Genomic DNA, 13715 nt, shown 5'->3' with positions numbered 1-13715 from the left:
TGCAGGGAGCCTGATGTGAGACTTGATCCCAGGACCCCAGGATCACCCCCTGAGCCTAAGGCAGATACTCAACCACTGAGCCACCCAAGCATCCCTTTTGTTCACCTTTCAAAGTGATATTCTTAGGGATATGTTACTAGGAAGTAGATATTGTATAAATGCTTATTTTTTTCCCTAAATGATATTTAGGGAGGCTTGCACCTTTGTCAAGTTTCCTTTGGGGTTCCAATAAACTGTTACATCTGGTATTTGGTATTTACTGTATGGACAGATTTAATCCTTCCTGGCTTTGTTCTTTAGGCTTACCTCTCTCCCTGGCATATTTATTTGCATATAATTTCCTTCACAGTTTCTCCGGAGGCAGAATTTTTGTGTAAGAAATTATACAGTACCTCCATGTTATCTCATCCCTAGTGGGTTAACCATTTTCCCTTTCCTTTCCCTCCCTTCCTTCCTACCTCCCTGTCTCCCCCCTCTCTTATTTCTCTCTTTTCTTTTCTTTTCTTTTCTTTTCTTTTCTTTTCTTTTCTTTTCTTTTCTTTTCTTTTCTTTTCTTTTCTTTTCTTTCCTTTCCTTTCCTTTCCTTTTCCTTTCCTTTCCTTTCCTTTCCTTTCCTTCTTCCTTTCCTTTCTTTCCTTTCCCTTCCCTTCCCTTCCCTTCCCTTCCCTTCCCCTCCCTCCCCCCCTCCCCTCCCCTCCCTCCCCTCCCCTCCCCTCTCCCTCCTACCCCCTCCGCCCTCCCCTCCCCTCCCCTCCCCTGCCCCTCCCCTCCCTCCCCTCCCCCTCCCCTTACCCTCCCCTCCCATCCCCTCCCCTCCCCTCCCCGCACCTCCCCCCCTCCCCTCCCCTCCCTCCCCTCCCCTCCCCTCCCCTCCCTCCCCTCCCCTCCCCTCCCCTCCCCTTCCCTTCTCTTCTCTTCTCTTCTCTTTTCTTTTCTTTTCTTTTCTTTTCTTTTCTTTTCTTTTCTTCCTGAAAGGCGTTATAGCTGTCATCACTGCATCAGAACAAATTAGGAGCTGGAAATGAGCCTATTAGATCAAAGTAGGGATATGTAAAAGGTATTAAAAAGTGACTAATTACTTTGTCCACTTGATCACCTAGGCTCTAGTAAACATCTAGAAATGAATCCTGAAATATTATTTATAAGAACACATGACTATACATTGTGGTTAGTCATGTTCTGTATTTCTGTAGCAAACAGAAGAAAGAATACCGGGTTTTATTCTTGTGGGTAAAATTACAGTTCCTTTAGCTACTTTCATCCCAAGGTCTCTAACAAGTTCAGAAGAAGACGAGATAGGAATTTTCGTGTCATATCACTGGTTTCCTTCCTTGATCATATTCTGTTCAGTATTTTTTATCAGTAACTTGGGTAAAAAACAAACATGTTTGAATTCATATTTGACCCTGAACTAGGAGGAATATCTTCCATTAAGTGTAACAGAAAAAAGAAATGAAAGAGTTTAAGTCCAAAAGATAAATGTAGTATAATATACAGACCTGAGTTTAGATTTTAAAAAATCTATCATATAAGCATAGACTTAAAAGTGATTTGTGAAAAAATAAAAAGTATAGATGTCTTAATTGACTATAAGCTTAGGATTAGCTGACAGTGTGACCAATTTGCTAAAAATGTTTATGGAACTCAGTGAGCAGAACAAGATGGTGAGAGTACTGATAAACCATGTCCTGCTTATACCATGTCTGGAGGGCCACATTCAGATGGGGATACTTTGGGAGGTTATATGAATTTACTAGCTCATAGGAAGTGAACTATCTGGCAGGGAGTCATTGTTGTAATTGAGCATCATTTTATGGAGGAGAGAAGGGCCTGAATGAAAATGTGTTAGCATTATCATGTGATAGCTGGAACTCCAGAGGGCAGAACTTGAATGGCTGGATAGGAGTTGAAGACAAAGCAAGCTCAGCAGGATGTTTTTGCAAGGAAGAGACACAGATTACCGTTTTCCATTATTGTTTAGTATAAGGATATTCAGAGAAGTCAAGTTAACACAAGTCAAGTAAACAACTGCCTCACTGCCACCTTTCCATGAGTATTTCCACAAGGAATGTTCCATGGGGGGCATTCTGGAGAAATGAAACAGCAGCCCAGTGTTGCTCTGGCTACAGCTGGGCTCTACTTAGCTGTCTCTGCTGGATGTACCTAGCACTTGTTCCTCTAAGAGTAGATTTTCCACGATCAAATTCAAAACTTCTCAATTGGACAGAGTTTGGAGATGAGACACACCAGAGGGGTTTGATTGCTCATGTAGCTTCCTGTGGTTGAACAGTCTCTGGTTCAGCTAGGAGATTTAATATCCAGAATACGAATCTAGTGTGTCTAGGACAGCAAATTTAGTTTCTTCTGACACACATGGCATGAGATATAGCAACTCAGAGAGAGCCATAAGTGTGGAATGAGATTAATGAAGTTCATACTCTTTAACAGTGGAAGGAAATCCCACCCAAGGTGAGGACACATTTGCTCCTGGAAGAGTCTAGATTATAGAAGAAATTATTACTTTTGGATGAATTTTAGCTAGGTGATTCCTTAAAGGCTTTGTAAGTCGTAAGTCTGTATTTCTTGAAGTCTTAAATATTGTTTATTTGTATTAACACAGACAAGTTGATATATGGCCAAGTTACTTGATTTTAGGAATCAGCACTGATTTTCTTTGGCTTTGCATTCTTTAGCTTTAGTAGAGAGCTAGCTCTCAGATTTATGCAGGCATTATATCTCTGCATATTAGGTCTAAAGACAGATGTAAAATGGTCACTTCTGAAAACTCTTTAAGGTAGACAGAGCTAAAATGTCTGAAGATCTTTGTTCTTCATTAAAACTGTTTGTCATAGACCCATAACACTGAGAGGAGCCCACACGACATGGAATTGGAGTCATCTTGCTTTTCATAGGAGCAGCATGGTTCTTCATAAGTTATTCAGGGACACTAAGTTTATGGTTTCCTGTTGACTACTCTGTAGTACTATGCTTGTTGGGCAGTCTTTCAATTTTGGGGGTGTGCTTCCTACTCCCTCAGATCCCACCCACCTAAGTAGACTAATAATACTTTAAAAGTATTTATTTTATAAACTGTGCATCTTATGTGTCCCTTCATGAATTTGTATGATCTTAATTATATAATAATCTGTTGGTATACGATAGCAGATGCAAATAAAATATGGATAAGCCCAACCTGGATCTGAGTTTTGTTATTTACTATTTATTTACTATTTACTATTGTTATTTACTATTTACTATTGTGGACCTTTGGCACTTCCTCTCTACTGTGCATTGGGAATTCCTCTGCCCCTTAGGTTTGTTGTGAGGATGGAAATAAAAATAGGTTTTGTTTTAAACATGAAAATACTCAGCACAGTTCTCAACAGATTCGCAAATAAACATCAGTTGTTACTGTACAAATGAATAATGACAAGTGAATGGAATGACTGCTCTGCGTGAGGCAGTGTCATAGGCATTTGGGACTCAGCACGAGCAACAGCAGAAAATTTCCTGACTTCATAAGGCTTACATTCTAGTGGAGAAAAAAACAATAAGCAAACAGTAAATAAAATAGTAGGTAATTCTAAGTGCTATGAAAAGACACAAAGCAGGACAGGAAATAAAAACCTAGGGATAGGAGTTGAGTAACTGTCCGAGATAGGAAATCAAAGAAAGAGGTTAGTCCTAAGCAAGTAACCTTTGAGCAGAGAGCTAAATAAACTGAGGGAGTGGGAGTGAATGTGTTATCTACCCTTGCATAACAAATCACTCCCAAATTTAGTGGCTTATTAATAAAAGTAACCATTAGTTATTTCTCAGTTTCTATAGGTCAGTTATTGGACAGTGGTTCTATCGGGTGCTTTTATCTTAGGATTCCTCTTGAAGCTGCTGAGAGATTTTGACTAGGAAGGCTGGTTAGTTCCTCTTTGCAGGGACCGCTGCATAGGGCTTCCTGAGTGTTTTCCTGGCACAGGAACAGGCTTCTCCCAGAGTGAGCAATTCAAGGGAACAAAGGAGAAACTGCCATCTTTTGGAACCTAGCTTCAAAAGTCGCATACCACTGCTTCTGCCATGTTCTTTTGGTCACATAGGCCAGCCTGGATTCAGTGTGGGAGGGCACTACACAAAGGCATGAATACTAGGGGTAGTAGCTGTTAGAGGATGTCTTGGGGGGGGGGTGGATACCACAGGGAGTCATGCAAGAATTTTATGGAAGCTTTCTCCAGGAATAGAGGAGAGCAGCTGTAAAGGTAGGGTAAAAAGGCAAGTATAGCTAGAGCCACAGTGATGGGGAAGAGATGAGGTAGATGAGCAGCATGGCAAGAAGTGGTTGTATTGAGAACGTAGAGCTTTGAGAAACGCAGCATTACTTATGTTTTTAAAAGATTATTCTGGGGATCCCTGGGTGGCGCAGCAGTTTGGCGCCTGCCTTTGGCCCAGGGCGCGATCCTGGAGACCCGGGATCGAATCCCACGTCGGGCTCCCGGTGCATGGAGCCTGCTTCTCCCTCTGCCTGTGTCTCAGCCTCTCTCCTCTCTCTGTGTGACTATCATAAATAAATAAAAATTAAAAAAAATTATAAAAAAAAATAATAAAAAAATAAAATAAAATAAAAGATTATTCTGGCTGCTGAGTGGAGAGTCAATTGTATAGGATAAGAAAAGAGGAAGGAAGATGACGTAGGATACCATTACTGTATTCCATGTAAGAAATTATTGTGGTCTGAGTGGTAGTGGTAGTGGTAGAGTCATGACTAGTGTTTGGATTATAGGATGCTGTAGAGACACAGCCAGCAAGACTTGCTGATGGATTGGATGTGGAGTGGAGAGGAAATGAGGAGTCACGAGTGCCTTCTAAGTTTTTTGCCTGAAAAAACTATTAGGAATGATAGGGAAGATGCAGGGTAGAGGTGAGGAGTGGTGGTGAATGGAATCCTTTCTCCTTGTTCTGGATGTAATACATTTGAGTGGTCCCTGTAACTTCCTGGTCGAGCTATCAACATTATACTGGGTAGAAAATTTTTGATCATGCCTCATTACATGTTTTGATGTATAATTAAGTACTATAACTATTTTATGGTGTCACTACACCAAGTATACTCACATAATTTAAAAAACAATAATTATGATCTTGAATACTGCAACATAGTTATAGTTCATAACTGTGGGCTAATTTTTTCTTCATAATAAAGGTTCAGAATCGTAGTTTTCTTTACTTGTGTCTGTTTTACCAACTCAAAAATTTTAACTACTATATTTTGTATTAGCCAAAATGTTTTTCACAAATTTTGTACTTGTGAATACTAAATGCCAATAAATTTTTAATTTTTACAGATTGTTATGATTGAAATAGTCACTCAGAATGCTCTATTATGCTATATTCTATACTTCTGCAACATAAAACCTTAAAATTACTGTTTTTTCATATTTTTATTTCTCTTGAGGGGGAATAGTTTTATTTTGCTTTTAAAAGTACAAAATTAATAAAAATTCAAATAGTACAGAGTTAGATCTTGGAAAAAAATCAGATAACTAAAATTCTCCCTTACCACTAGTCATTCACTCTGTCCTCTAACAATTCATAATCTCCCAAATGGGAACCTCTGCTAGAAATTTTATAAATACTCTTCCAGATTGTCTTACACACATTTACACACATGCATGGATGCACGCACACAACTTTTATACTTAGAATTCTTTTTTAAAACAAAATTCATATGCAGCTTGGTCTTTTCACTTACAAATTTTCTTGGAGACCTCTCTCTTTTTAAAATATATTATGTAGTACTCTATGGTTTATTTAACTTTATTGTATATATTTAAGATTTTTAGAGTTTTTATTGTTACAGTGCTGAACTGGACATACTTGGGCATCACTGGACAGATGTGCCTTTATGCTAATTTGCCATTCTTTCTATGGAACAGACTACAGAAGTAAATTTTTGAGCTAGAATATAGTCACACCATTAATTTACCTTCTAAGAAGTAGACCCAATTTATTCTTACACCAAAGGCCCTTTTCTGCTTCCAAATCTACATTTACTATTAATAATGTTTTATTTTTTCATTTTTGCCATTCTAAGGAGTAAAACATATATATTGTTTTAGTTTTCATTTCCCTCAGTGTTTTCATTGACCTTATGTTTTCTTCAGCTCCTTGGAAAGACAGTATTCAGTAGATTGCTTTATGTAGAAAGTGAACATCAGGTATTTGAATGTAGCTTCACTGATGGAAAGAAACAGGGAAGTAGAAGGTGAAATGTTTGAGGGAGAGTGAAGGCCTAAAATGTGTCAGAATGTGGCATTTTCAAGAGAAGGCGGAAACAGTGTGGGAGCAGAGGTGTCAAGTCAAAGTGAAGTTTGGGCAATGGATTTGGAAAGAATTCTAGCCATTGAGGAACTGGAGGTGCAGTTCTAGGGGGGAACATCATTCCCCTGCCCTTAGCTGCAAGGAAGGAGGAATAGACAGCTGGATGGATTCTCTTCCTTGTCTTCCAGGGCATGCATTGCTCTGGCTTTGTTTTTTAAGATTTTATTTATTTATTTGAGAGAGAGAGTGCAGATAAGCAGGGGGGAGAGGCAGAGGGAGTGGGATAAGCAGTCTCCCCACTGAGCAGAGAGCCCAACATATGGGGCTTGATCCCAGTACCCCTGGGATCATGACCTGAGCCAAAGGCAGATGCTTAACTGACCCAGCCACCCATGAGCACCCAGAGCATGTTGCTCTGACCTTTTTTTCTTTTTAAATATTTTATTTATTTATTCATGAGAGACACAGAAAGAGAGAGAGAGGCAGAGACACAGGCAGAGGGAGAAGCAGGCTTCACGCAGGGAGCCCGATGCAGGACTCGATCCCGGGTCTCCAGGATCACGCCCTGGGCCAAAGGCAGGCGCTAAACCGCTGAGCCACTCAGGGATCCCCTGCTCTGACTTTTAAGGGCATTTTTATTCTGCAAGAGTCCACCAGTAGGAAAAATGAGAAGTGTCCACTGAAGTAGATTCCTAATTATGGATGAGGATTGACTGAAAATTCTTTCCATATGAGAATGGGTAGATTCATTATACTGGTTTTCCACAAGTACATATATTTCTTTTTTAACTTTTTATAATTGTTTTAAACAATTGTAAATTTTTAAAATAGATTTTACTTATTTATTCATGAGAGACACATAGAGAGGCAGAGACATAGAGAGAGAAGCAGGCTCCTTGAGGGGGGAGCCTGATGTAGGACTCAATCCCAGGACCCCGGGATCACACCCTGAGCCAAAGGCAGATGCTCAACCACTGAGCCACCCAGGCATCCCAACAACTGTAAAATTTAAATTGTGAAACTATGCAGATCATCTGAGATGTTCCAGGTCACCTGGAGCCTGGTTGTCTCAGTGACACAGACTATGAAGAGAGTATATGTGGTTTTGGTCTTTGTTGTTTAAAATTAAACATTAATGTGCAGTTGGCACCTCTTGTGCCACTTTTACTTTTTGGGATTGTAAACACAGAGTATATTAAATGCTTGAATAGTTTAATTCATAGCATTTTTAAAGGATCACTTCATTGTTCAAAGTTTCTCCTCAGTTCTGCTTTAAAACATATTTTAAAATGAATGATTCAAACCAGATTAGGTGATTAGTATGTGATTTAAAGAACAATGGTAATTCCAGTAGATAGAGACCAATATTTTTTTTACTTTAAAGGTTAGGTTCCGCTGTTTTCTAAATGTTATAGAGACTGATTTGGAATATACCTTGGTTATGACTTAAGTAACTAATGTTCATTGTAAAAGAGAATCAAGGGAAAAAATTGAGGATTACTTACCTTAGATTTTATGGGTGTTCCTTACTTGTGGTTAACTATATAATCCCACTGGAAAATGAACATTAAAGTTAGTCATAAGGAGAGAAAGTTATTATAACTTGATCTATTCATTAAACCGTCGAAGTAGATGAATATAGGATGACATTTAGCTATTTTTTTGAACATTAAGCCTATTCATGTAAGTAACTGGAAAAACTTCAACAAATTTTTCAGCGTCTTAAAAGGAATTTATCTTGCTACTTATTTCTTTTCCTTTTTTTTTTTTTTAAGATTTCATTTATTTGAGAGAAAGAGAGCACGAGTGGGAAGAGGGGCAGGGAGAAGCAGGCTCCCCACTAAGTAGGGAGCCTGATGTGGGGCTTGATCCCAGGACCCTGAGATCATGACTTGAGCCAAAGGCAGACGCTTAACCGACTGAGCCACACAGGCACCCCTAGCTACTCATTTCTTCATTCTTAACATATTTCCCCTCTAAAGCACACATTGAGGGAGCAAGTACTTAATGTGATATTAATAGATAGTATTAGATAATAGGTGTATTGACAACTTTAATTCTCGTAACAACCATGTGAGATAGATACCACTGTTACTCTCCCCATTTGCAGATAAGGAAGTAGAGTCACAAGAAATGAAATAATGGGGCAGCCTCTGTGGCTCAGCGGTTTAGCACCGCCTTTGGCCCAAGGTGTGATCCTGGAGACCGGGGATCCAGTCCCACATCGGGCTCCCTGCATGGAACCTGCTTCTCCCTCTACCTGTGTCTCTGCCTCTCTCTCAATCTCTCTCTCTCTCTCTCTGTGTCTGTCATGAATAAATAAATAAAATCTTAAAAAAATAAGAAATGAAATAATGTGCCTAGTCTTACACTACTCCTAAAGGACACGAAGGCCTTTAATTCAGACAGGATTGGGATCCAGGCAGTCCACCATTTTTTTTTTTCATGTCTGTTGAGATAATGCAAGAGTCTTAAAACTATAAACAGACTTGAGCTAATAGGTATTTAAGTTATATGTGACCTGTTGTACAGTGATAAATTTGTATTACTGTATGCATTATTTAAAAATCAGACCATATAAATACAATTCTAGATCAAGCCATTGCTTATAAGTATAGATTCCAGGGACTGGCAAACCTTTTCATGATAAAGGGCTGATAGTAAATATCTGGTCACATCCATCTCTTTTTGCATATGCTTATTTTTTCCTTTATATATATATATAATATATAATAATCCTTAAAAAGAATAATAATCCTGAAAACTCATTCGTAGGTCTCAGGCTATACCAAAAACAAGCTGCTGGCTCATTTTGGCCTATGAGCCATAATTTGCTTATCCTAGCTTGGACTCAAAGGCATATATATTTATTTATTTATTTTTAAATTATTTTTTATTTTTAAAATTTGTTTATTTATTTTAGAGAGCACAACAGAGGGAGGGACGATGGGAGAGGGAAAGAGAGACCCTCAAGCTGACTCCTCGCTGAGCACAGAGCCTGATGCTGGGGCTTAATCCTAGGACCCTGAGATCATGACCTGAGCTGAAATCAAGAGTAGGATGCTTAAACAACTGAGCCACCCAGGCATGCCAAGAGCATATAGATTTAGACTCTCCCTCTGCCTAAGCATTTATATGGGCAGAAATTTTGTTATTTCTCTCCTGAAGTTCCCTTACAAAAGCAAAATTGTCAACTATTAAAAGACAAGGAATTTTTCCTAGGTATAAAATTTGCTGATTTATCAGTTGGATACAACTTATTCTATGAATCTTTATTAATAATTATGTGTATTTGGAGTATATATTCTTCCTAAAGAATATTCTCTGGATATTAAGTATTTTAAAATGATAATCTGACTTGATTATGTTTTTTTTTGTTGTTGTTTTCAGAAAGTATCTATATGTCACATCTTCTTTTAAAGAAGTATTTAAAAATGAAGTTAAAAAGGCAGAAGAGGCAGTAAAGATTGGTATGTAATTACCTATGGCTAATCATTATTGTTCATTCAGCCAACATTAATTGTGTGCTTATTCTGAGATATATATACTGTTCTAGCATTGTAGGAATGACCACAATTAATCAAATTCCTGCCTCTAAGGAACTTTATAACACACTTTTCTATTTCTAGCTTTGTTTTATCATGGTGTTATTCATCATTATTATTATTATATCTTATTTACTTCCTATTATTCCAAGTACACACTTTAACTAGACTGATATATATTAGAAATTCTGATTGGCATAATGCTAATTTAGATCATTTTAGAGAGTAGCACTGCATGCACTTTATTTTTTTTGAAAGGATTTATTTATTTATTAGAGAGCACAGAGGAAAGTGAGAGGGAGAAGCAGACTCCCCGCTAAGCAAGGAACCTAATGCGAGACTCAATCCCAGGACCCTGAGATCATGACCTGAGCCAAAGGCAGACAGTTAACCAGCTGAACCACCCAGTACCCCAACATGTGCTTTAAGAAGGAATGTTCCACATGTTTACTCCCCCCACATGAAGACAAAGCCATTCTTTCTCAGTGGTCCAAGAGCAAGGAGTAACTTTATATTTCATGGATTTTAGAGAGTTTTCAGTCAGACATTCAGTCATAGCTCTTCAGTTTGTATGTATAAAGTTATGCCCTGTCAACTGTAATGCCTCCGAGGAAGCCCAGTGTGGCTACCTACACCTGGCATGTGGGAGAGCTATGGAAGGAATAGAGATTATTGTCTGTGAACCATTCTCTGAGATTATTGTCTGTAAACCATTCTCACTGGTTACAGCTAGAGTGTGTGTATGTATATGCTGCTCACTTAAAATTGCTTGAAAGAATTTCCTGGTGTTGTAATTACCTTGCTTCTGCTTCCAGCTAATCTCGTATTGAAAGAAGCACAAATCACAGTAAACCAGCCTGACAGGACTTCTTTGTCTTCTGCCAAGGTATGACACATAGTCTTCTTAAATGGCGAAATGTCATTTGCTTTTTCCTGCAAACGGTTGTCTCTTATCATTTACTTCCTAAACTTATAAACACAGACAAGCTCAGAAGCTTAAGTTGATTTTAGCCCAGGTAAACAGAACGGAGTCGTGCAGAGAAAGGAGAGCAAAGTCAGCGGTGAGAGGAGGCTGAGTCTGAGAGCAAAGATAAGAAACATGGGGTGAATTTGGAACAGCGGGGAAGAGTACTGCAGCTCGTTTCTTTAAAATGAAAAGAAAAGTAATATGAGAAAAGGAGAAAATAATGAAAAACTAGCAGAGAAAACTAGCCTATCAAGTTTCCTTGAAAATATCTTTTCAAATTATTGCTCCCTACAGACCTGAATAAATGGGGAAAGCAAGGAGAAGACTAATAAGCCATCCTTTTTTCTGGTGCTAGGAATTATGTGCTATAATTATGAATATTAATAACAGTACTTCCAGCTTACAAAGCTCTTTTCTTACAAGTTGCTCAACTCAGTTCATAAACATTTTCTGTAATCCTTGCAATACGCCCATGAGTAAGATAGGTTATAAAGAACTATTATTATTAATTATAATGCAGGGCAACTAAGAAAAAGAATACTGCTGTGGGACATGTATTGTAAGTTTGCCACCTTTTACCGAAAATGTGGTACAAAGCTTTCTACCACGGTGAATTATGAAGCTAACCTTTTTTTCCTTGCACATAAAGGAATAAAAAAGTATATGGAGAAAAAAATGCTTCATTTTACCTTTCCTTCATCCTTTTTCTGCAAACTCAGTCTATGAATCCTTCCTGTGATTTGACCTTGAACTTTCAAGGACCAGGGCTGTGTCTGATAAAGAGCTCGCTCATATCTAAAGATCATGAATAGGGAATGAAATCAAAGAGTAGCACATGGTAATGCCCCAAAGTTATGTATGGCTTTCCCAAAATTCTCTTACTTCTTCCTTTTCAATTATTATTTTAAGGTAAACGTAGACCTATCTTACTGTTATTGATTTTTAAAGAAAGGATTAAGCTTTTTTATTTTGTCTCTAAGAAATCAATTTCCTTGGCTTTATGTATTTGAGAGACAAGAGAAACAGACTCCTTCTAATGGGTCAGGACCTCTCTTTCTTCTTGCCTTAGCCTTACCTCTCACTGCCTCTTTGCTCTGTGTTCTGAGCGCATTGACAGGAAGGGTGGGGAAGTCTTTGACCACCCTGCTTTGTTGTTCAGCAAAGAGAGCAAAGCAGAATGACCTTGGCTTTCAACCTCTTACATTCCTCTAGGCAGTTGAGTGGTTGAATTTGAAGTGAAATACTTACCAATCATTTACCATTTGCTTTTACTTTAAAGTCCATGAAAATAATGTTCGGTAGTGGCATACTCACCAAATGAGACGCCCTGCCCTGTCTTTCACGTCAGGTGGCTGGAACACATTAAAAATCTGTTGTCATTTGTGAAATAATAATAATACATTGTTTATTTTCTGGCTGGTTAGAGGGAGTGTACTAGACATAGGGCAGTGAATGAGCCAGTATATCAAATTAAAAGAGAAGATAAGAAAGATAGGTAGGCATTGGTATTGAGGTACTCTGAAAGGGAGAAAGCCTCAGGATGGCATATCCTATAAAAGGGACAGCTTGGGGAGTATTCAGCATATCTGGAACTTGGTATAAAAGAGATATTTCTTATGAGACTGACAAAAATTTTTAATTACAACTTTTGTTTTTCCTGAAGAAGCTGTAGTGATTGATCATGGGATTTGGCATTTTGTTGTTTTTGTTGTTCTCAAGTCAGAGTCATTTGATATACTAGTACATTGTATGACTTTGCTAAGCTTTTATGTAATTTGTATGAAAGCCAGTGTGACATTACAGGGAGCAATGGCTCTTTTGCTAAAAGGCAGAGAGAGAACTTTGGCATATGTGCAAAAAGAGAACCACGGGCTATGATTTGGTGTGTCCTCTTAGCTGCTGGAAATGAATCATTTTTCAGGTATTTATTGAGTGGCTGCCGTGGTACAATTGCATTAGGCAATGTGACCTATCACTATTACCCTTGTGAAACATTTGGATAATAGGATAATAAATATCAGCTAGCTTTCATTAATTTAATGGAATTATGTTCTCTCCTAACCAAATGTGCTTCCCTAGGTTGCATTACAGAAAGCTCTGGAAGACGTAGAAGCAAAGTATAAGACTCTTAAAGAGAAACGGAGGTGAGAAATAAAATTTTCTTTCCACCAGAGTCCTCTGCACTTCGATTAAACAAATTCTGATTTCTGAGGAGGCAGATTTGGTTAACATGGTAACTCCTCTTTCTCAGCTTATGACATCTTCTTATATTAAGCATAATGTGGTCAAAATCCCCAAACCACATAATCAATGAGAGTATTTATAAAATATGTATTTGCATGCACCAAGTGCAAAATTAGCTCAGTGTCCAATTGAGGAAGTGCACTCTGCCCAGAGGATCGGCTGACTACTTTCTCTGTGTCCTTTGGCAGACACAAGCCTCTGGAGGGTTGGTCCTGGTTTCTTTTCTCTTCCAATACTGCTTAAAATTTAAAACAGAAAATGTATCACATGTATAGTGGAATGAGGAGAGCTACTAGTTGGGTGGAGGGGAAGAATTATATTTGGTACCATTCTTGGTAGGGAAAGGAAAATAACATTGTTGAGGCACCAACTCTGTTCCAGGTTTATACTTAACATTCTCTCTTCTGGTCCTCATGGCATCCCAAATGGCTAAGTATGTATTATTCCCATTTTTCAGATGAGACAGAAAGTTGAAGTGACTCATCCATAGTTACCTGGTTATATTCTATTTGAAGCTGGATATGTCTTTCCAGTTCGTCCATCCAGGCATTTTTCATGGCTCCAGGCAGCCTCCTGTTACTACAATTGTTTCTATCATATTCTGTTATGTCTCAATTTCTGTTTTTACACTTTTAATAGAGAAGTCACAT

At 38.3% G+C, this 13715-nt stretch overlaps 1 protein-coding gene across 3 annotated transcripts in view; it reads left to right on the top strand.

Moving 5' to 3' along the window:
- Window positions 1-13715, top strand: part of MORC1 (MORC family CW-type zinc finger 1) — a 190452-nt gene that overhangs the window by 45728 nt on the left and 131009 nt on the right. For all 3 annotated transcript variants that reach the window (XR_004811644.2, XR_003147905.3, XM_025478165.3), the window contains exons 10-12: window positions 9700-9779; window positions 10670-10740; window positions 12901-12965. Coding sequence is in view for 1 of the 3 variants with exons in the window: in XM_025478165.3 (XP_025333950.3) it covers window positions 9700-9779; window positions 10670-10740; window positions 12901-12965 (216 nt within the window). In the remaining 2 variants the exon portion in view is untranslated. The remainder of the gene's footprint in view (window positions 1-9699; window positions 9780-10669; window positions 10741-12900; window positions 12966-13715) is intronic.

Source organism: Canis lupus, chromosome 33 (assembly GCF_003254725.2).
Source record: "Canis lupus dingo isolate Sandy chromosome 33, ASM325472v2, whole genome shotgun sequence".
Lineage (NCBI taxonomy): Eukaryota > Metazoa > Chordata > Mammalia > Carnivora > Canidae > Canis > Canis lupus.
The sequence above is the reverse complement of the archived record's forward strand: the minus strand, read 5'-3'. Positions and strand labels throughout refer to the sequence as shown.